Below are 22121 nucleotides of genomic sequence, written 5' to 3' on the forward strand. Positions count from 1 at the left end.
TGTGAAGCCACTCGGAGGCTCCTGGATGGCCACTTCCGCAAAGGGAAAGCAAACCCATGATTGCTATAGCTAATATGAGTGTAATTGTGATGATTAATCAGCAGGCAGTCAGGATTTAAGGTTGGCCTCCTGCCCCCCTCTCATCCCATAAATCAGTCCAGGATGCTCATGGACACATCACGTGGACACGGATGTGTCTGATGAGAAGAGCACGTGTGGGCTTCACCCCTCCTCAGCAGAGCAGATCATGGGGGCACCAGTGGGGCTTTCAGCATGGGAAGGGACCCCTGGAAGTGTTGTCCTGCTCCGGGCATGGTGGTGGGACCACTTCATCCCCATTTCCCTGCCTAGGGACTGTCATGCCATTTTGTGGCTGAGGGAACAACCTCTTCCCCATAGAGCCCTCTCATGTGGAGTTGTTTCATTCCCATTCAGGTTATTATTGACTAAGCTCCAGTTCCTCCCGTGGCTCTTGCAGCCACAAGGGTGCTCGTCCATGCCCTGCCCTCCTTGGAGCGCTTTATGCCCAGACTTCTTTCAATTCCTTGGGTTTTAAGCATATGCTTGCAGTTAATCCTGTGCTTACATTTATCCCAAGCAGGAAGAATTGGGGTGTCTGGGCAAATTCTCCTGCTGTTCAAGGAAGCTCCCTCTAATTCAGCTAAGCAGTAAATCCTCTCTCCCTACCCTGTTCTCTTCCTCCTCCTCCTCCTCCCCCCCCCCCCCCGCTCAGTTCTTTCTTCTCCTCCTCCTCCTCCTCCTCGAGTGTTTTATTCCATTCCCCTCCTTTCCATCCTTTCCCGACCCTGGGGAATCAGTGGGAAGCCACTCAATTTCCAGGACAAAGGAGACCTGGGTGTTTCCCAAGGGTATCCTCCTCCTCCCTGCTCCTGCAGCACCGGAGAGTGCGGGGAACGATCATCTCCGCAGGGAATTGTCACCCACCCGGTGAGGGGCAGGTTCAGCCATGGGCTGCGGGTTTGGGGTGGGAGGTGTGGGATGGAGGGGACGGGACCCACTTGAACCCCAGCTGCCGGCTGACACTTGTCGGGAGAGGTGTTTGCCAACGGGGAGACGGTGTTTTTCCACATGGCTGGAATTACAGCCACACGGCAAACACAGCCAGCGCAGGAGAGATGGGCTCGCACCGTCCCCACTGTATTCCCAGACAGGCTCCAGTGTCCCGGCTCCCTGGCACGGTGCATGCCCCTGCTTTGCCCTTCGCTTTTGGAAGATGCTCCAGTGATGTGACAGGAAGGAGGAACCAGGGCTGCAGCTGGATTTTGCAGGGGGAAGGATGCTCCTGCTTCTCACCGCTTCAAATCCTGATGTATTTCCCCACTTTTTCACCTCCACACTCTTTGTTTGCTCACCATAAAGAAACACACCCAAACCAAACACCGTTAATTGCGCAGCCCAAATTAACCCTCATCAGCCTGGGCTTTCCACCACAGCATCCCTAGGGAGGCCTGATGGGAGGCTGCAAACATGGGAGGGACAAGGTGACATTAAACCAAGTCACGGACGTTGTTTCCCATTAAAAGCTACTTCCCAGTTGGAAGTGGCAGGAAAAGCTGAGGGACTCGGCTGTGGGATGCGGCACATGGCAGCTACACCAGCATCTTCACTGCTCAGTGGGGGAAACTGAGGCACGGCTCATCCTTGGGAGTGGGATGAGCAGGCGGCTGCAATGAGTCATGGGGATGCTGCGGGATATGCCAGGAAGGGCAGGATGCAGAGGAGCCAAGTGCCAAGGGTTTGGCCCATCATTTGGGGCTGCAGTGCTCTCATTTCACTCCCCAAGACCTGCAGGGCCTCAATGGGGACAGTCCCCACCAGCATGGGGACACAAGCAGAGCCTGGGCTGGGTCCTGCTGCCAACGCACCCTAAGGATGCAGGATGGAGGGATGCTGCCCATGGAGGGTGGGCTGTCTGTTCACCCTCACAGTAAAGAACTTACTCCTTACATCTAACCTAAACTTCCCCTGTTTAAGTTTAAACCCATCACCCCTTGTCCTATTGATACACCAGGCTGGATCCCTTGGTGGGGAATTCTGGCTAAGCCATGGGGCTGGGGGGAGTCTGAGCTTGCTCTCTGTGTGTGTGTGTGTATTTGGGGTCCCCCACTTGCCCTTTATACCCTCTTTACCCCCTCTTCCTGCTCCCTGCAGGGAGGGAAGGCTGGGGACAGCCACAGGCAAGGAGCTGGGATGGGGAGTCCCAGGTTCCATCCGCAGCTCCCCAGGGAACAACCGCCTCCCCCCTCCTGCCCGGGGCAGCCCCTGCCGATGGCCCCCGGCTGCTGCCGAGCTGTGGCTGCGCATTTCCAGGCGCTCCTTGTCCCCGGGGAACGGGAATGTGAGGAACGCGGCCACCCGCCCGCTAAGAATAGACCCGGCTTGGCCAGCCCCGGCCTGCGCGGGGCCACGGGAGCCCCCCGCCACCTCCCTGCGGCGGATAACGGGCCTAAACCGAAGGGGAGAGCGTTCTCCGCGGTGCCCAAAGGGTGGCAAAGGGAGCCCGGGGTGGTTTTTTGCGTCGAATTCCATGATTTTAAGGCAAATCTCTACTCTGGGAGCCTCTGCGCAGGGTGCGGGGCAGCCCCCGCTGCTTCCCGCGCTCCCCATCAAAGATTGAGGTGAATTAAAGGGGAATCTGCCCCTTTTATTCCTGCTTTTATGGTGTTTTGGTGTTTTTTTCCCCTCCTTAGGGAGCAATTTCTCTAAGCCTCCTAATTGCAGCAGAAAGCGCGATGCAGGAGCCAGAAGGCAGCAAAACCTCTCCAGATGTTATCACAGCAGGGAAGGGAAAATCATCCCGGGTTTTAAGGCATCTTGGCACCAGCACACCTTCATCACCCCAAAAGGCTTCACCAGCCCCCCCATTCCCTGCGCCAGGAGCTTTATTTAAACTCAAGCTGGGACCTTGAGCCTTCCCCTGGGCTGGGCTTGTGGACCAGGGTGGACTTTGGACCCGTGTTGAAGGCAGCCTGGTGTCCAACCCCATCCCATCTGTCGCATGGACCTTGGACCCACATTTCAAGGTAACTTGGTGTCTAACCCCCATCTTCTGATGGGCTCGGGTTGTCCATCTGCCTCTGAGGAGGCCATAGCTCAGCATAACCATCACACATCCTTGTAGCTGTGTCCAGCGTCCAGGACAGAGTCCGAGGTGGATTCTCTGGTGTCTAATTAGGGCTGAGCTTGTGTCCAGTGCTCAATGTGGCTCCTTTTTATTTGTTCTTGCCCTCCAAAAAGCAATTTCCATCAAACCTGTCGGATTTTGATGATCTTGGAGACCTCTTTTCACCCACTAATGTGGCAGAAAGGAACCAGAAGGGGCTCAAAATTACCAGTGAGGAGCTGAGCTGGATGGAACACACCTGCACCAGCTGCTTTCCCAGGCTGAAAATACACTTGGCTTCAAACGCAGCTCCCACCGTGCCAGGTCTGTGCACTGCCGGGAAGGGGGGAGAGGAGGGTGCCTGGTGTGCAGGATATAAAGCAGACCCATCAGGATGTGGCCGTGGGGAAGGACACGGGGTGAGCTGGGGCTTCACCTCCCCGTGGGTGTGTGGTGTGGGTTGGAACCTTCTGTTCCCTCCCGGTGCAATGAACCCCCCCCAAGCCTCAGTTTCCCAGCATTAAGACATGACTTGGGGCGGTCAGAGCCCATTGGATGGGGAGGGTTCGGGTGGATCATCCCAGATCCCTTCATTTCCCCTGCGGCTCCAGCCTGCAGCAGATCACAGCTCTTCAAGGCTGCAATAATCCCCAGGCTGGGATTAGTTTTGCACCTAATCACTGCAGAACAAATACCAAGTTTTATTTACAGAGGCAGAAGAAAGAAGAGGGAGGGGGGGAAGCTGATCCCGGGATAATCAGGAGCTGGATGGCAGGAGGCGATCCCTGACCTTGGAGCCCCCCAGCTCTTATGTAAAGCCACGTTTTTCCTGTGCTCTGAGCCCCATCCCTGTCCCAGCTTGGACATGGTGAACCCCAAGCCCTTTAGGCTTGGATCTTGGGCCTAACTGAGCCCCTTCCTTAGGCATGTGGTCCATGGTGCTTCCATGGTTTAGGGGAAGATGAAGATGCTGCAAGAGGATGCTGAGCTTTCATGATGGGGATGGGGCAAGCTGGGTGCTGCAGTTGTGTTGCCCCCAAAGCCAGGCTGGTCCCCAGAGCTTGGTGCTTGCACTGTGTTGTGCTGCTCCAGAGCCCTGCCCCATTGAGGTCCCACCTGCAAGAAGGAGCCGAGCTGCTGCCCTGAGGGTGACAAGACATGGGTTTATTTTCCATCCATGCAAGCGAACAGCCTGGCATCGGGCAGAGAGGGGTGGGAATGTGCTCCATCCCTCCCCACGTTGCCCTCTGTCGCTTGGAGTCTCTGTGGCTTTGCCTACAGGTCGGAGATGGCTGATGGGAGCCCCGGCTCCGTGCCTGCCGGTGCCTGAATTCCCTCTTTCTCCCAGTGCAGACGTTGACAAATAAATAGCTCTTTTCTGCTTTGGCTCTTGCATAGTGGCTAAAGAACATCTGACCTGATTGGAGAGAGGAGTCCTGGGCTCTGGAAGCCCATGGCTTCAGTGGCAAAGGTGCCTCTGGCATAGCTGCCAGCCTGGCCAAACACCCATGCTTGCACCCTGTCCATGCTGCCTTATTTCAGTTCCATTTCTGAGCTGGATTTGAAGGTCTTCCTCCTGGCTGAGGAGAACTTGACCCCCAGGTAGATGGTGGTGATGAGGAAGACGAGCGCCAGGGCGAGCAGGACCCAGCTGCCTGCTGTGACTTGGTTGCTGGCCAGGGACATGCCCAGGAAATCAGTTCTGCTGGAGCCAGCTTGGGCTGGAGTGGCTGGAAAATGGAGAAATGAGGGACAGTGTTGGTGCCGGTGGCTCTGGGCTACGGTGGATTGGGTGTCTTGGATGCTCTGTGCCCTTTAGACTCAGCTCCATGGGAAATCAAGGAGGAGCATCCCAATACTCTGTGTTTTGGGTGGCCAAGGGGCACCAAGACAGCTCCGTCTCTTCCGTGTGCCCCAGCCTGGCCCTGCTGTGCTTGGCTGAGCCCTGCATACCTGCGTAAGGAGTCCAGCTGTACTCAGGCCAGCCCAGGACCTCCTCATTCTTCTCATTCTCCTTCACCAGCCACGTCATGAGCGGCTCGAAGTAGCTCATCAGGGCATCGGCTGACATGTTGGGCTGCCCCGTGATGAGCTCCATGGCTTCGGGCCATGGCTTGCTGAATCCCAGCTTCAGCGCTTCCCTGTGCAGCAGAAATGGGATCCGGTGGGTTTCCCCCTCCCGCCCTTGGCCCTCAGCCCTTCCCTTTCCCCAGGCCCTCGGGCTCTGGGTGTTGGCAACCCCGCATACAGTCTGCACCCCCAGCACTGCAGGGGTAGGTTGTTTTGCTACCATAGGGAAGGAGGTTTTCCTTAGGGGAATGGGGAGATTTGCATGGATGAAAGCCCTCCAGTGAATGGAACCTGGTGCAGAGCAGTTCCTGCGTGAAAGGGTTAATTTTGCAGGTGCTTTTTTTGAAGCAAGGAGGGTGTTTTCCCTAAGGAACAGGGGGTGGGAGGAGGAAGAAGAAGAGGAGTAGGAGGAGAAGGAGGAGGAGGAGGAGGAAGAGAAGGAGGAGGAAGAGGGAGCCTTCTACCTGCTAGGGTCCCAGCTACCATCTAGTGGCTGCTTCTGCAATCACAGCCCCAGCACCCAGCACCCGGGTACCCCCTGCCTGCACCCAGGGCCAGGAGCACCCCATGGTGGGGATGGATGACCAGGAGCTGTGTTGCCTCCTGTGTTGCTGGGCTGGCTTTAAGGTACTGGGGGGCATAGAATCATAGAATGGTTTGGGTCAGAAAGAACCTTAAGATCATCCAGTTCCACCCCCCTGCCATGGGTGGGGACACCTCACACTAACCCATGGCACCCAGGGCTCTGTCCAACCTGGCCTTGGACACCTCCAGGGATGGAGCATTCACAACCTCCCTGGGCAACCCATTCCAGTGCCTCACCACCCTCACAGGAAAGAATTTCTTCCTTATCTCCAACCTGAACTTCCCCTGTTTCAGTTTTAACCCATCACCCTTTGTCCTGTCACTGCAGTCCCTGATGCAGAGCCCTTCCCCAGCATCCTTATAGGCCCCCTTCAGACACTGGAAGCTGCTCTGAGGTCTCCATGCGGCTTCTCTTCTCCAGGCTGAACAGCCCCAGTGTTCTCAGGCTCTGCCCTCCCCACACACCTACCCCAGGATCTTCCCAGCCTCCTTGGACTGGTAGATGTCACACGTGTGCAGGGGACCCGTGTGCTTGGCTGCCGCACACAGCGCCTGGTGGAACTGGAACTGGATCACGAAGCTGACAAAATACCTGCAGAGGGGTGAGGATATGGGAATGGACACCACTAGTGGCTGTGCAAGAGAAGAAGTGCCCCCTCCTCATTCCCTGGTGGCACCCTTCCAGTCTGGAGGAGCATCACTGGCTTTGGAGCTACACCTGCATCAACTCAGTTCAATCTGATGATGCCATTTCTCCTTTAACATGTGTCTTATGATTGCCTGGGTGGATGAACCATCTTCCTCGGATAGGGAGAAGTTCCCCCAGATCCAGCCTTCTCCTCTGAAGCTCTGTCAGGGTTCCTGACACCCTCGGGATGGTACCACCACTTATCCCAGCAACCACCAAACAAGGTGCCATCACTGGCATCTCAACTGGGGATCCTGCTTTTGTGTCCAAGCAGTGACTCTCCTGCCCCAGCCCTGCTTGCTCACCTGATGTAGGGAACATTGGCAGGGATGTGGAACTTGGCACCAGGATCAAAGTCATCTTCAGACCTTGGGGCTGGTGGGCACAAACCCTGGTACTTCAACCTGGACCAGAGAGGAAGAGTTAGCCCAGCATGGGGAAGAGAAGGCTGGGTAATCCAGGAGGGGACACAGTGGGGTGTGAGGACAGCATGAGGTGTTCTGCATCCCATCATGTCCCATTGCGGCAGACTGGACCATAGGGAGAAAACACCCAGTGGGATGATGGCCAAAGCCCTTGCACCAAAGGGGGGCTCTGAATCCAAGCACACCTGAGGTTCCACCACTCCTGGTTGTACTCATCCTCCTTGATCCGCCCATCAAAGACCTTCCAGCGCCACTGGTCCATGAGGTACCCGAAGGGCAGGAAGGCGATTTTGTCCAGGGCGATGCTCATCAGGTAGTTAATGTCACTCTCTGCCCAGGGAGTGAAGGTGTGAGCGAGGTGCCACTGTCCTCACCTCTCCACCCTGTATGGGTCATTCTGCCCAAGAGCAGGGTGTCCCCAGCAGGTCCTGTCCCCTTCATGCATGTCCCTGACCCCTTCCACGCTGCCCAGCCCATCCTGCCCCCAGCAGCTCCCCACCTTTGCTGCCACCTCACCTATGTTGTCTGTGACTTGGTCCAGCAGGTTGATGCTGTGCAAGTGTTTTGGGGTGGAGACAGACAAGGCCATGACGTCCCCAACGGCCTCATGGAAACCAGGGTTGGCCCCGTCGCGGAAGGAGATGGGCTGGTCCATGTACTGCAGGAAGTACTGGACGTGGCCCATCTCATGGTGCACAGTGATCAGGTCGTCCATGTTCACCACGGTGCATTGCTTGATCCTGGAGCAGGACATGGGGGCACAAGGGAGGGCAGTGCTGGGGTGAAAATCACCAGGAAACATCTCACCCCCTTGAGCTATTTTTCCCTTTGGCCTCCCTCCCCACATCTGTTGCCAGGCTGGGCTGGTCCTGCTCCATGGGGTTGGTAACTTGGTTTCCTCCTGCATCTCCTGATGACCCTGCCCATTTCCCTATCCTTCTTCATTGGCTTTTCCATTCTCCATGGCAGGGCAGGGAAGGCCCTGATTGTCTTCCATCCACCATGGAGGGTCCTGCCAGCAATGCCAGCATCTTGAGTACCAGTGACAGTGCCACAAGGCAAGAGATGCTGCGGTGGCATCAGGCCATGTTCCCTTATCCTACACTGTTATCTGCCCCAGCACCACATCAGCTGGTGCCATCGTGTGCTCCCCACGGGCACCTGAAGTCCTTGCGGTTGTAGAAGTCCCAGGCTGAGGCATGACACACCACCTCCCGCCCATCCGCTGGCTTCTCGATCATGGATTTGTCCCAGAACTCCTGTGGCATAGGGATGAGCCCCAGAGAGGTGAAGAAACGGTCTGACTCTTCAAACATCCTCTTGGGAGTCCAGCCCTGGGGAGAGAGCAGAGGACCTGCTGAGGATGCTGATGGTGCTGGCGGCTGTGGGAGGGATGGGAGGCCAGCGACAGCCTGGTTCCTCTGGGCAAGGGAGATACTTGAGGGCAGCTAGAGCTGAATCCAGCCCTTAGCATATCCAGGTGGAGAGAGGGTATGGATGAGCCTTTTGGATGGAGATTTTTGGCAAGAGCAAAGCATTTGGCAGCAATTGGAGGCAATGACCAAAAGGGTGCTGGGTCCCAGAGGTTCTCCCCCTGGAAATGCACTGACCTGCTGTTTCATGGCTGGGGTGGCATCCACCTTGGTAGCATCCGGGAAAGGCATCACCAGGTCGAAAATGTTGGACCATGACTGGGCCCACATGTTCCCTGGGAAGTGCAGGAGGACAACGCAAGGCAGGAGGAGGAAGAGGAGAGCAAAGGCACCAAGTTACTCCCTACTCCTGCATGGGATGCATCATCCTGCCTGGTCCCCGCCTGCACCCACAAGGGTGATGCGAGGAGGAGCTTGTCCATGCAGGAGAGGTCAAGTCACGCTGAGTGTGTTCCCCACCTCATAAGGCCTTGGCCCTTTGTCCAGAGCTGAACAGAGACCAGCCTCAGCTCTTGGTATGACTCGGAGTAAACTACACCCTGTTGGAGACACAACTCTGCTCGAGCAGAGCCCTTACCTAGCAGATGAGCAGGGATGGGACCCTTCAGGTTTATGTGCTCTTCACCATACTTTCTGTACAGGGCTCGGCGTACGTAGGCATGCAGATTGAGGTACAGGGGCTGCAGCTGCAGGTACAACCTCTCCAGGTCTTCCTCGAAGGTGGGTGTCTCATACAGGGATCTCCAGAAGGCCCCGTTGTCTGAGTAGCCTGTAGCAGGCAAGAGAAGCTGTCAGACACTGCCCTCCTTGGGTAAGAGTCTCTCTTGCTGCTCAAGACACCCCAAGGACTCCCATATCTTTGAGTAGATCTCATAGGGATTGGTGGAACCTCCACACACACAAGATTTTGACCCTTGGTTGTAGGATCAGCCCCATCTTCTGCTCACATGGGCTTAAGACCATGGTGGGTCTCCAAGGGAGTGAGGCACTGACCGTTGAGCACCGCTGCCTTGTTGCTCAGCTCCACGTATCGCTTGTAGTTGTTCTTGATCTGCTTCCCAGAAGCATCCCGCCAGCCCTTCCAGGCAAAGAGGAGCTCATCATAGTCCCGTGAGGTGGCCATGATGTCTGTGAGGTCTGAAGAGAGAGCAATGGAGCCAAAGGGATGCTGTTGGATGGGCTGGACTGATGCAATGATGTTGCTCCTCTGTTACCACCACCACAAAGAAGGTGGTAAGGTCCTTGCTTGACCTTTCTTCATGCCCCTGTTAACTAATCCCTCCTTTCTGTTGCAGATGGCTCACTGCCCGCCCTGCCAGATCTTACCAGGATCCAGTGGGTGACAGGTTTTGTTCTCTCTGCAGACCTTGGCCACGCTGTATGTGGTCTCCATGTCTGAGAGGATGGTGTTATACTGCAAAGAAAGTTGGAGAATGTAAGCTGACCATCCCTGGAGAGTGTCACAGCCCCCTGTGATGTCTTCAGGTGTTTTCCTCTGGGTTGTGTCACCAAACGGAGGCAAAGTGGAGTCAATACTGGGGCCAATAAGCAGTGTGCCATTGACACCCACGGAGCCAGGGTTAAGGCAACCTTAGGATGGGATAACCCTGGAGACAAGGATCTTGGCTTTGTGGAGAAGGTACCAAATTACCACCTTGTTCAAGGCCTGCCCAGAAGCATTTCCTAAAAGTTTCCTCTTGTCCCATCCCTTGTTCTTCAGGAGAAGACACCGACCCCACCTCACTACAACATCCTTTTGGGCAGCAGCAGGAACTCCCCCATCCTGCTCCGTCCCCTTGCAGCTCACCTCCTTCAGCTCATCCTCGGGCAGGGCTGCTCTCTCAATGATGCTCAGCTTCCTGAGGATGCGTGTGACACTCTCGTCCTGGAAGTCGGAGGGGTCGAACTGCCTGGCCCTCATGCCATACTCAAGCGTGTGCCTGGACATGGCCAAGTTCTTGTCCAGCTGCAAGGGCAGGAGAACACAGAAGAGGAGTTACTTTGAGGAGATGCCTGGGACACAGCCCATCACTGCAAACATTACCTGGCCTGCCATGACTGACACCTTCCCCTGTGGGTACCTCATGGCATGATGAGGGTTTTCATGGCAAAGCCACCTCCTTTGAGAACAGATGCTGCCCTGGTTTTCAGAGCTCATCTGAAACACATCCTGGGTACCAGCTGCCTGCCTTGGATGATGCCAATCCCTGCACAGCCCTGGGGTTGTTCCCATACCATGATCTCCTTGTTGTGGTCGGTGATGTTGGTGTTGTAGGCCCAGGATGCCTCGGTGTAGGCATTCCACACTGCCTCAGCTGTGCTGTTGTACTCAGACAAGAACTCTTTTGCTTGTGCTTCATCTGATATTTTGTCTAGAGGAGGAGACAAATGATGGGGGGGGGGGGGGGGGGGGGTAGGTCAGGAGAGTCCTTTTTGCAAGAGCACCACCCCATAGAGAATCCATAGTTGAGCTTTTCCCAGAACTACAGGTCTATTGAAGGATGGAACAACTTGGAAGCAGGTTGAGCCAAGAAATGGGGGCAGAGGGGCAATGCTGGGATGTCCCATTGGATAAAGGATGGGATAACAGGGCAAGCTGCATGCCCTAGACCCTCCCATGAGAGCAGAAAAGATGCCTCTGAGAACTGGCTATCTGTCACATCATGACTGATGGCATCACCAGACAATGGTGTGTTAAGGGGTTGGCTAATGGCACTGCTTCCTGGGAAGCAACACCCTGTGGCATTCCACATGGAGCTGGTTGTTTCTCTTTCCTGGCATGGGCACCTTCCCCTCCCTCAGCCTGTGGGTTACTCATGTCCCTTAGGAGACCTCTTTCTCCCCCTGCCCAGGTCCGGGATGGAGTTGCAGCCTTACCAATGCCTTCAGGGTAGCCTTCAGGGATAGGAGGACGCCAGTCAAACTCAGGCCAGCCCAGCACCTCATTGGTCTTGTTGTTCTGCTCCTGAAGCCACTCGGTGACAGGGCTGAAGTACTCCAGGAGGGCTCCAGCATCCAACTTATCTGTGCCAGTGAGGTTGAACAGGATTTCCTGCCATGACTTGGAAGACCCAGCTTTCAACACTTCCCTGCAGAGCAGTGGGACAGCAAGAGCATGAGGCCATGGGATGGGTGGGACATGGGATGGGAGTGATGGTGTCTCAGCATCTCAAGGGTTTAAGGCGTTATTACTGAGTGGGACATGAGCCTGGGAACTGCCTCTGCTTGCGGGGACTGAGGGCTCCCCATCACATACTCATGCATTTGCAAACACCCGGGGCGTCTATAGGAACCAGATGTGCTTTAGTAGCCTCTTGTCTGGGTGGGAGCTCACGACAGCGACAATAGCAGTACTCTGGTGAGAACCACTCACCCCACCCCAGTGCTTCCATGTATTTCCATGCATCCATCCATCCATCTGCAAAGCTATTTCTCCAGCCATCTCCATAGCCACTTTTCCTTCCTTTCTTCTTTCCTTCCTTTGCACACCATCAGCTTCCACGCACACATCTGCCCGTGGCGATTGTCCCGACCCTCCTCTGTCCCCACCTGAGTTTGTCTCCAGCCTCTTTGGACATGTAGATGTCGCATGTGTGCAGGGGACCGCTGTGATTGGCCGCCTGGCACAGCACCTTGTGAAACTGGAACTGGAGGATGAAGCTCACAAAGTACCTGCCAAGGAAGCCCATGGAGGTGAGCGCTGGGGATAAAAGGAAGCAGACAAGTCCCAGGACCTGGGGGAAGGCATCCAGTCATGTATCAGATCCCCACCATTTGTGGTCCCAAGTATTGGATGCCTTGAGCAGGAGCAATGCATTCCAATCCCTGCCCACGGAGCTGAGCCCCATTCCTCTTGCTCCCCAAGCATCTGTCCCTGTGGCAGAGCTTCCTCTACCTGATGTATGGGGTATTCCCAGGGATGTGGTACTTTGCTCCAGCGTCAAAGTTGCTTTCGTTCCTCGAAATCGGAGCACAGATGCCCTGGTATTTGGTTCTGAGGATGACAGAGAGCGAGAGCAAGAGCATGGGGTAAGAAGAATCAAAGTAGGGAATGGGAAGGGAAGGTGCAGTGCTGAAGAAATCTGCACAATTAGAATGTGCTTCCATGTATTCCCGTCTGTCCATCCATCCATCCACTCATCCATCCACCCATTTACTCACCTACCCATCTACCCATCACAGAATCATAGAATGGTTTGGGTTGGAAAGGACCTTAAGATCATCCAGTCCCAACCCCTGCCATGGGCAGGGACACCTCATACTGGACCACTTCAACCAAGACTCCACCCAACCTGGCCTTGAACACTGCCAGGGATGGGGCATTTACTACTTCTACCACATCCATCCCATCCATTGCTCTCCAGCCATCTCCATGGCTACTTTTTCCTTTCTTCTTCCCTGCCCTCCTTCCTTGCACACCCCACCCATCCTTGATGACCATCCCCTACCTCAGATACCACCAGTCGTAGTTGTAACGGCTCGGGGGTGTGCGGCCACTGAACACGTTCCAGCGCCACTGGTCGATGAGGTAGCCGAAGGGCAGGAAGGCAATCTTCTCCAAGGCCATCTTCAGCAGGTAGTTGATGTTGCTCTCTGCATGAAACAGAGCCTGAACCAGGTTGGGAAGGAGCCTGACTGCACATCACTGTGCCCAAGGGACCTCTTGTGGGCAATGGGGTGAGCAGGTCTGGATGGAAATGGGGACAAGCATTTCGACATACAATATTGCTCCCTATGGAGGGCTGCTTAGGACACGAGGTTTCTCTAGATACTGCTCCTTCCTGAGGCAATATGTGCCTTTTTACTGATCGGGACCAATGGGAGTGACAAACATGGAGAGGGGACATTGTCACTCCCATTGTTCCCAATCAGTAAAATGGCACAAAGTGTCCCCTCTCCTTCAGCCCTGCTCTCAGAGGGAAGGTTTTAGTGAGTGGAACTCTAATGGTTCTCTCTTCAGATGTTCACTCTGGGGCCTCAGGGTGAAGGGGGTTGTTCTGCCACTGCAAAATCTCTCATGGTTTAGACCCAGAACCAGAGCCAACTCTAGGACAGTCACCGCCGTGTCATGGGGAGCACAGGGGATGGAGATATCTGCTTTCCCCATTGCCTCGAGCAAACACAGGGAAGAAAGATTGGAAAAGGACCAGCTGGAGACCCAGCTGAAGCTGTGGGGTCAAAGAGGGGTTGGCAGCACTGCCCTGAGGGGCTACTGGCTGCCATTACTATGGTGGTATAGCTGCCAAAGGCTGGTGAGCAGGCAGAGATGCCTTTAGGCAGGGACCATCTGCTCTGTGGTGTTGATGCAGCTTTGGCCCGACACTTGCGTGCTGCGATGGCTTCCCTGTCATGAAATGTATTTAATGACACTGTCTTTGTGACGCTGCCTGTGAGCACTCAGTGCCACCCCTGCAGAGCTCCTGGGGGGGGATGTTTCTTGGTGGAGGAGGGGGAAACACGGGGGAGGTCAGGGATGACCAAGCACAGAGATGCTGTTTGCAGATCTGGGGCTCTGATGGAGAAGGGAAGAGCATACACAAGCTCTGGAAAGCATGCCTCCAGCCCTCAGGGATGGAGAGGTTGGAGCCATGAAGGGTTCTCCATGGATTCATGGAGCCAAGCAAGGGTTGTGCATGGACCTGTGCAGCCAAGTAGGGGCTGTGCATGGACCTGTGCAGCCAAGCAGGGGCTGTGTATGGACCCATGGAGCCAGCAGGGGTTCTGCATGGACCCGTGCAGCCAAGCAGGGGCTGTGCCTGGACCCATGGAGCCAAGCAGGAGTTGTGCATGGACCTGTGGAGCCAAGCAGGGGCTGTGCATGGACCTGTGGAGCCAAGCAGGGGTTGTGCATGGACCTGTGGAGCCAAGCAGGGGTTGTGCCTGGACCCATGGAGCCAAGCAGGAGTTGTGCATGGACCTGTGCAGCCAAGCAGGGGCTGTGCATGGAGCCATGGAGCCAAGTAGGGGCTGTGCATGGACCGATAAAGACAAGACGGCTCTTACGTGGAGCCATGGAGCCAAGCAGGGGTTGTGAATGGAACCAAGCATGGATGAAAGGAGCACATCAGCCATGGGGTCTTGTGTCACCAGACTGCAGCCCACCCTGGCATGTCCCAGACCCCTCCTCCGTGCCACCCAGCTCCCCATGGGGGCCACCACACCTGTGTCCTCCGTGGCACTGCTGAGGAGACCGATTTTCTTGAGGTGGCTGGGGGTGGACACGGACAGGGACATGACATCGCCGATGGCCTCGTGGAAGCCAGGGTTGGCCCCGCTGCGGAAGGACACGGGCTGGTCCTTGTACTGCAGGTAGTACTGGATGTGGCCCATCTCATGGTGCACCGTGAAGAGCTGCTCCATGGTCACTGTCGTGCACTGCTTGATCCTGGTGGCAGAAAACAGAGTGGAGTGAGGGAGCCACCTCGAGAGGGTGGCAGCACCCCATAGGGTAAGGAAAAGACCCAAAGGAGGGGAAGGCAGGGCAGCATGGTGCCCCACAGGGACCATGACCCAGAAGGTGACAGACTGAGCTGCACACCAAGGGGGATGGAGGAGCATCTCACCCTATAGCCCTGGGTCCCTGCATGGCCCCACACACCTGAAGTCCTTGCGGTTGTAGAAGTCCCATGCCGAGGCGTGACACACCACCTCCCGCCCGTCCGTTGGCTTCTCCAGCATGGATTTGTTCCAGAATTCAGGGGGCATTTCCAGCAGCCCCAGGGAGGTGAAGAACTCCTCTGAGACCCGGAACATGTGCGTGGCATTCCAGCCCTGCAGGCAGGAGGTTGTGGCTGAGGAAGGGGCTGCCCATGCCATGGGCATGGCCTCTGAAGCAGCACCATAGGGATGAGGTGAGTCCTTCCAAGGGACCAGCATCCTGCCCCTCTTGCTCTGGTGGGGAGCCCCAGCCCCGGAACTGGTGTGAGCATCCCTAAGAAGCACCAAGCAATGATGCTGGTGCCCAGCACGGACAGGAGAAGGGAGCAGGGCTGATGGCCCAGGAACATTTGGAGCTGTGTGATGATGTGGATGCAGGCACCAACCTGGGGACCAGTCCCACTGCACTGTCCTTCCTCTTTGCCCACCCTCTGCCTCTTTGGTCATTGCCAGAGAGGGAGAGGGGTCATTTCTTTGTTCCTTCCCCTCCCAGACATGTTTTTTCTGCTGTTCACTATGCACGTATGAGAAACCACTCCCATGGGGCCAATGTTATGAGTAAGCCTTGGCCAGCACCCCACAGTTTTGTCCCCCCTGGTGCCACCGGTGAGTCCTTAAGCCCATCACCTGCTGCACCATGGTGCTGGTGACATCGAGGTTGGGCTTGTCGGGGTAGGGGACCATCAAGTCATAGATGTTGTTCCACTGCTGAGCCCACATGTTGCCTGAGAATAGAAAACAGCTGGACCAGAACTGGTGGTAGGTTAGGAGGAAGAGAAACACAGTGATAACTGGGACCTCCCTGTCCCACTATGGCTTTGTATGAGCCCCTCTGTAAGAGGAAGGTCCCCTCCTCTTACCCAGAAGGTGAGCAGGGATGGGGCCCTTCAGGTTGATGTATTTGGGGCCGTAGCGGTCGTACAGCTTCCTCCGGACGAAGGCGTGCAGGTTGAGGTAGAGAGGCTCCAACTGGTTGTAAAGGTGCTCCAGGTCATCCTCAAAGGAGGCCGAGTCGTACCAGGAGCGCCAGTAGCTGCCTGTGTCCTCAAAGCCTACCAGGGAGGCAGGGATGAGCTCCTGTCCATGATCCCTGAGCATCCCCCGCATCCCTCATCCTGCTCCTACCATCCATCTGATAGGCTTCGTTGCTCAGCTTCACGAACTCCTCGTACTTGGCACGCAATGGGTTGCCCGCAGCGTTGTGCCACCCCTCCCAGGCATAGAGCAGCTTCTTGTAGCTGCGGGAGGTGGCCATGATGTCCGAGATGTCTGGGACAGAGAGCACAAGCAATAGGACACGAGAGAAGAGCAGAAGGGGCTCACAGCGGTGCCACCACCGTCGCACCAGACCCGAATACCCATCTGCATCCTGGGACAATCCCGATGACCTTGGGTGGGACCAACCCACTGGAGATGTGGGGACTTGGTCCCATAAAATCAACCAGCTTGGAAAAGACCTTGAAGATCATCCAGTCCAACCATTACCCCAGGACTGCCGATTCCACCACCAACCCATGGCCATGGAGAGGGACCGTACCTGGCTCCAGCTCCCAGCAGGTACCGTTGTCCAGACACACCTTGGCTGTGGAGTAGATTTTGTCCATGTTGCTCAGGATGGTGTTGTACTGTGGGGAAGGAAAAGCCTTTGGGACTGGAAAAGGGGATGGGAATGGCCTTTCAGGAGGGATCTACGGCCTGTGTGCGCAGACCCCGGTGCGGAGGGATGCGGAGGAGGCCCGGCGTGTTTACACAGAGCGCTTTTGGTGAGAGAAGCGCGTTATCACGCAGGGGTTTCGCACCCCTCGCGTGGGGGGAGCTGGGAGGCTCCTTGGGATGGGATCCATGGATGTTGACTTGCTGAACCCCCCTCGAAGGCGGCGCAAGCGCTCGCAGTGTCCCAGAGCGGGGCTATTTATAAAGCTCTTTGTCAGCGGGGCCGCGGCACAGCCTGTTTATGTGAGCGGGTAAAAAACAGCACTAAGGAAAGCAGGAGGAGGAGGGGGATTTATTCCTGTGAGCTGCAACAACAGCAAACAATAGCAACAGGAGGTTTCCTGGAACCTGCCTGGGGAGCCCATTCCCAGGGAAGGAAACTCCTCATGCTCCGTCTCTGCTCTCAGCCCTCCCTCTGCTTCGGCTGGGTGGAGGGGATGGAGACTGGGGACGTGGTGGTGGATGTGGGATGGAGCTGCCTAGGGAAGGACGAGGCACGGCTGATGTGCAGGGAGGATGCTGTCTGTTATCTGGGAGAGGGCAGGGATGGGCTTCCTGGAAGGAACTGAGGAAGGGCTGTATCCCCGTGGTTTGCCAGGGTTTCGGTGCGAGGGCTGTCAGGGAGCCATGGGGCAGGATGGAGGGGGTGACAGGGCCAGCCTCAGGGGCAAGAGGCTGCTAACCCCAGCCTGGGTGAGGTTTTCATGCATGGAAATCAAAGTCACATCGCATTTAGGTAAAGTGACTGTGATGGGGAAGGCTCAGGATGCCCCCGGTGCAGCGCGTCCCCAGGGCATTCACGGGGAGTGCTCAGGAGCAGGGTGGCTGCAGCGATTCTCCTTCCCAGTGGGCTGCATCCGTGGGGATAAGGGGTTGAGCCAACCGGCTCCTGGCCATGGGCACAGCCTGGCTGGTGTCCAGGTGATGACCAAGGCTGCTCTGTGTAAGCAGGAAATCTCCGCTTCCCACTGGGATAGTTCTGAGATGAGCTTAGGGCTGGATCGTGGGGCCAGCAAGCACCCCACAAACCCTGCAGGGAGCACCCCATCTCTCCCCCCCATCGCTGTGCAGAGGCCAGGGAGACCCTCCAAAACACAGTGGAAGGGGCAACAGGGCAGCAACAGGGCCTGGAGGTCCGGGAACCCCTTTAAGGGGTTCACAAGGGCTTCACCAGCACCTCCCCTACCTGCTCTCTCTTGTCCAGGGGCAGGTTGGAGGGTCCCAAGGTTTGGATGGAGCCGATGATTTTCCTTAGCTGTGGGTCACTGAAGTTGCTCCAGATGCTGCCATAGAGCTCCTTGGCTTTCTTCCCCCACACCTCCAGGAATTCTTGCTCCTCCAGCGATGCCTTGACCTGCTCAGGGACACGGGGACCCGGGGTCAGCCCTGGGATGTGCCATCACCCACTCAGTGTTGGCCTGGGGACCAGGTTCAGAGCGGGGGCACACGAGGTCAGGCAGGGCTGTCACCACTCTGTGACATTCATACATAGAGACAGCAGCTTCCAGCAGTGTCTGCAGCTCCCACCTGCCTCCAAGCACCCGCTAAGGTGCCCTTTGAGGATGCTTTGGGGGGTGTCGTGGCCTGGATGGGGTGGGGATGCCTACATAGGGGTATCCGGCTGCTGCTGGGCTGGCCCCATCAATCAGCTGCCAGACCCCACTGTCAGAAGGAGCTCTGAGATCTGCCTTCATTTTATCCCTGTTCCTGCTGGTTCTCACCTTTGCAGAACCCCAAAGGAAAACCATGGAGATGCCACATTCACTTTTCTCCTCCCTAAATCTCTTCCCTTCTCCTTTGCCTATCTGCAGGCTGTGCCCTACAAATACCATATCTGGGTTCCACCTTGCAGAGAGGCACCCCTTTGCACCGAGCCTCCACTTGTGGGTCTCTCACTGTCACCCATCTCCCGCCAGCCCTGTCCTCCCTTCCCAGGGCCATGGGATGCAGGGAGCTGCCTGCACCATGGGGGGTTATTTAGGCAGCTGGATTTGGGACAGGGTGTATTGCAGGCGGTCGCATCCCAGTGTCAGCTCTATTTTGGGGAAACATGGATCTTTTGGGAGCGTCCTGGCCAGGGCGATGTGCAGGATGCAGAGAGACTGTTTGCTGTCCCTGTGTCATCCCAGGGTGATTTATGGAGCTCATTAGCTGTTATTTGTGGCATTTTTAGCCCGGCTCCAAGAAGCCTGGTTTGTTTTACTTTAATCTGCACATTCCCTTGCCTGGCAGTGGGGAGGGAAGGGAGTTTCCGTGCTGCAGGGCTGGAGGCTGCCCCGGGCAGGCTGTGGGACCCGGGGATGGGGATCCCAATAGTGCTGGGTGTCCCTGGTTACATCCCAGCACCCCCAGCATCACTCTGGGAACCAGCCAGCATGGCAGGATGTGGATACCCTGCTCTGGAGCAAGATGCTCCTGCATCACCCCATGGAATGCGTGATGCCTTTACCCCTTTGAGACCCTGCTGCAGAGCCAGGGGAGCTGGAGGAAGCAGAGCCCAGCTGTGATTTGTCTTCTCCTTGCACAGGCGCTGTGTTTGGTCGGACATATCGTACCCTAAACCCTCCTGACAGCTCTGATGGAGCCCAGGGTGCTGCCCAAGACCCCCTAACCATGGCTGTGCCCCCATGGTACCCATGGCCCCCAAATCTCCCTACCAGCACCTTCCTGGGTGCACAGTGAAGATCCAGTGGTGCAGGATGTGTCCCTAAAGCTGCTCTGCCCCAGGCACCTGGTGAAGCTCCACATCCATGAGCTGCCCCTGAACCCCAAACACCATTATCTCACCCAGAGCTTGCAGGAGATGGTGCATCTCCCTGGCTGTCATTCCAGCATCCTTCTGTCCATCCCTGTGTGGCCAGGGGCTGCTGCCCTGCCTTTGGCCTCTTGCCCCCCATGTCACTTTGCCCCTGGGCCACCTTTTGTGGCAGGTCCTGGAGCTGCCCACACCATGGTGGCCTGGCTCAGGCCCTCTTGTGTTACACGTGTGGGGTTTGCCTGGTCCAAGGCTTCCCAGGTCCCCCACATTCAGCCTTTTGGGTCACACCAGCCCGCTGTTGGCCCTTTAGTACTCAGTGCCACCCCATCCCAGTGCAGATGTTCTGCTGCCCCATCGGTGGGCTGATCTCAGGGGCCAGCCTGGGATCAGGGCTGCTTTTGGAACCTTAACATCAGAGGGAGGTTCTGACCAGGATTATTAACACAGGAAAGGATCTGGCCCGGAAATGCCTCTTGAGAAAGGTCCATGCAAGGTGCTTTCCTGGTCCTAACCTTGGACTCGGCACGGCTGGGATGCTGCTGCTCTGCCCCATGGTCACTGACCCCACTACAACATCTGCAGCAGACCCTGGTACCTGCGCAGGTGTTGTGTCAGCTCACAGAGGCTGAAGGGCCACTTGGGTGCTCCTGAGTGTCCTGCCAAGTTGGCAGCAGCCAGTCCTGATAGTGATCTTCTCTCTGTTTCCTTCCTGACGCAGGGCACACTCTGCCCCACAAGCTCTATGGGGTGGCTGGTGTATATCCAAGCTGCTCACAGAGCTGTGGCTACGCCCCTGGCACCAGAGCAGCTCCCCGGGCACAGCAAGAGCTGGAGCAACAGCATCCCCCGCGTGCTCAAACTCCCTGCGCCACAAAATCCGCATGCAGATGCCTGTGGGATGCACACAGCGCTGCTGACCCTGGGACTCCGGGCTGATGTCCAACTCCGCACACCCTGGAGCGCTTTCCTGAAGCTGGTTTCACCCCCACGGGCTGGGGATACAGGGATGAGGGGTGACAGCCTCGGACCCGATGCCACCCAGCTGCTTGTGCACACTTTGGGCTCCTGGTGCCTGCCCAAGCCAAAGTTGGGGACACGGCAGGAACGGGGACGTTCGACAACTGGGAAAGGGGGTGAGGAAAGTGGAAGGTGCTGAGAGGAGAAAACCACCTCCAAAAGGAACCCAGACTCTGCTCCAGGGCCAGGGACGCCAGAGCCTCCGCAGGGGTCAACCTGGGGCAAACCCCTCTGCTTCCCAGCCCTGTTTTACCACCCCGGGGTGCCGAGAGAGGAGCCCATGGGGAGGAAGGGGACCGTGCCAAGTGTCCCCACCGTGCCCCAGCCTGCCCAAGGACCCACTGCTGGGCTGGCATCATCCCCATCGCATCACCCACCTGCAGAGCAGCGTTCTCGGCCGTCAGGTTGGTGTAGTAATCCCAGCTGGCCGCGACGCTCGCGAAGAGGACGAGCTCTGCCGTGCTGTTGTAAGCGCTGGCGAAGAGCGCGGCCCCTTCCTCGGTGGGGTCAGCCGGGGGGAGCTCCAGCCCGGGCTGGAGGGCACCCACCAGGCTCAGCCCCAGCAGCAGCCCCAGCGCCGGGGGCATCGCGCTGCGGGAGCGGTGCGGGGCGCAGGGGGGCTCCGCTCGCTCCGTGCCTCGCAAGCGGCTTTGCCTCCCGCTGCCGGCGGTTTATGAGGCAGCAGCGCTCGCACAAACCCTGCCCACCGAGCGGCCTCCCCTCGCAGATAAGACCGGAGCGTTTCCCTCTTCCTTTCGGCAGCTCCCGGGCTTGCGGGAAGGAGCCAGGAGAGAGCAAAGGTGCAAAGTCCCTTTGGCACCTGACCGGGGAGGGAAGGAGAAGAGGCTGGGATAGGAGAAGGGGAGGGAAGGGGAATCAAGGAGAAGGAAGGTGGAAAACAAGGGAAAGGAGGGGAAAGGCTGGCTGGAGAGAGTGGTGGTGCTGGAGAGAGTGGTGGTGCTGGAGAGAGTGGTGGTGCTGGAGAGAGTGGTGGTGCTGGAGAGAGTGGTGGTGCTGGAGAGAGTGGTGGTGCTGGAGAGAGAGTGGTGGTGCTGGAGGAGAGAGTGGTGGTGCTGGAGAGAGTGGTGGTGCTGGAGAGAGTGGTGGTACTGGAGAGAGTGGTGGTGCTGGAGACTGGTGGTGCTGGAGAGAGTGGTGGTGCTGGAGAGAGTGGTGGTACTGGAGAGAGTGGTGGTGCTGGAGAAAGTGGTAGTACTGGAGAGGGTGGTGGTGCTGGAGAGAGTGGTGGTGCTGGAGAGAGTGGTGGTGCTGGAGAGAGTGGTGGTGCTGGAGAGAGTGGTGGTGCTGGAGAGAGTGGTGGTGCTGGAGACTGGTGGTGCTGGAGAGAGTGGTGGTACTGGAGAGAGTGGTGGTGCTGGAGAGTGGTGGTGCTGGAGAGAGTGGTGGTGCTGGAGAGAGTGGTGGTGCTGGAGAGAGTGGTGGTGCTGGAGAGAGTGGTGGTGCTGGAGAGAGTGGTGGTGCTGGGGAGAGTGGTGGTGCTGGAGAGAGTGGTGGTGCTGGAGAGAGTGGTGGTACTGGAGCGAGTGGTGGTGCTGGAGAGAGTGGTGGTGCTGGAGAGAGTGGTGGTGCTGGAGAGAGTGGTGGTGCTGGAGAGAGTGGTGGTGCTGGAGAGAGTGGTGGTGCTGGAGAG

At 57.1% G+C, this 22121-nt stretch overlaps 1 protein-coding gene across 1 annotated transcript; it reads right to left on the bottom strand.

The window, feature by feature from the left end:
• Window positions 1-4262: 4262 nt before the first annotated feature.
• ACE (angiotensin I converting enzyme) lies at window positions 4263-21149 on the bottom strand. The gene is made up of 25 exons (XM_057421974.1): window positions 20848-21149; window positions 17882-18049; window positions 16520-16607; window positions 16108-16251; window positions 15843-16034; window positions 15610-15707; window positions 14924-15096; window positions 14487-14710; window positions 12774-12918; window positions 12221-12319; window positions 11875-11997; window positions 11203-11414; window positions 10561-10697; window positions 10133-10291; window positions 9652-9739; window positions 9319-9462; window positions 8903-9094; window positions 8503-8600; window positions 8054-8226; window positions 7409-7632; window positions 7078-7222; window positions 6773-6871; window positions 6249-6371; window positions 5078-5265; window positions 4263-4854 (listed from the first exon to the last, which is right to left on the bottom strand). Exons 1-25 carry the CDS (start codon window positions 21055-21057, stop codon window positions 4658-4660), a joined length of 3843 nt encoding a protein of 1280 aa, XP_057277957.1. The 5' UTR covers window positions 21058-21149; the 3' UTR covers window positions 4263-4657.
• Between the last annotated feature and the right edge of the window lie 972 nt (window positions 21150-22121).

The sequence above is a fragment of the Pezoporus wallicus genome, unplaced genomic scaffold, assembly GCF_028554395.1.
Source record: "Pezoporus wallicus isolate ANWC-B61680 ecotype Strahan unplaced genomic scaffold, APGP_CSIRO_Pwel_v1 contig_8488, whole genome shotgun sequence".
Lineage (NCBI taxonomy): Eukaryota > Metazoa > Chordata > Aves > Psittaciformes > Psittacidae > Pezoporus > Pezoporus wallicus.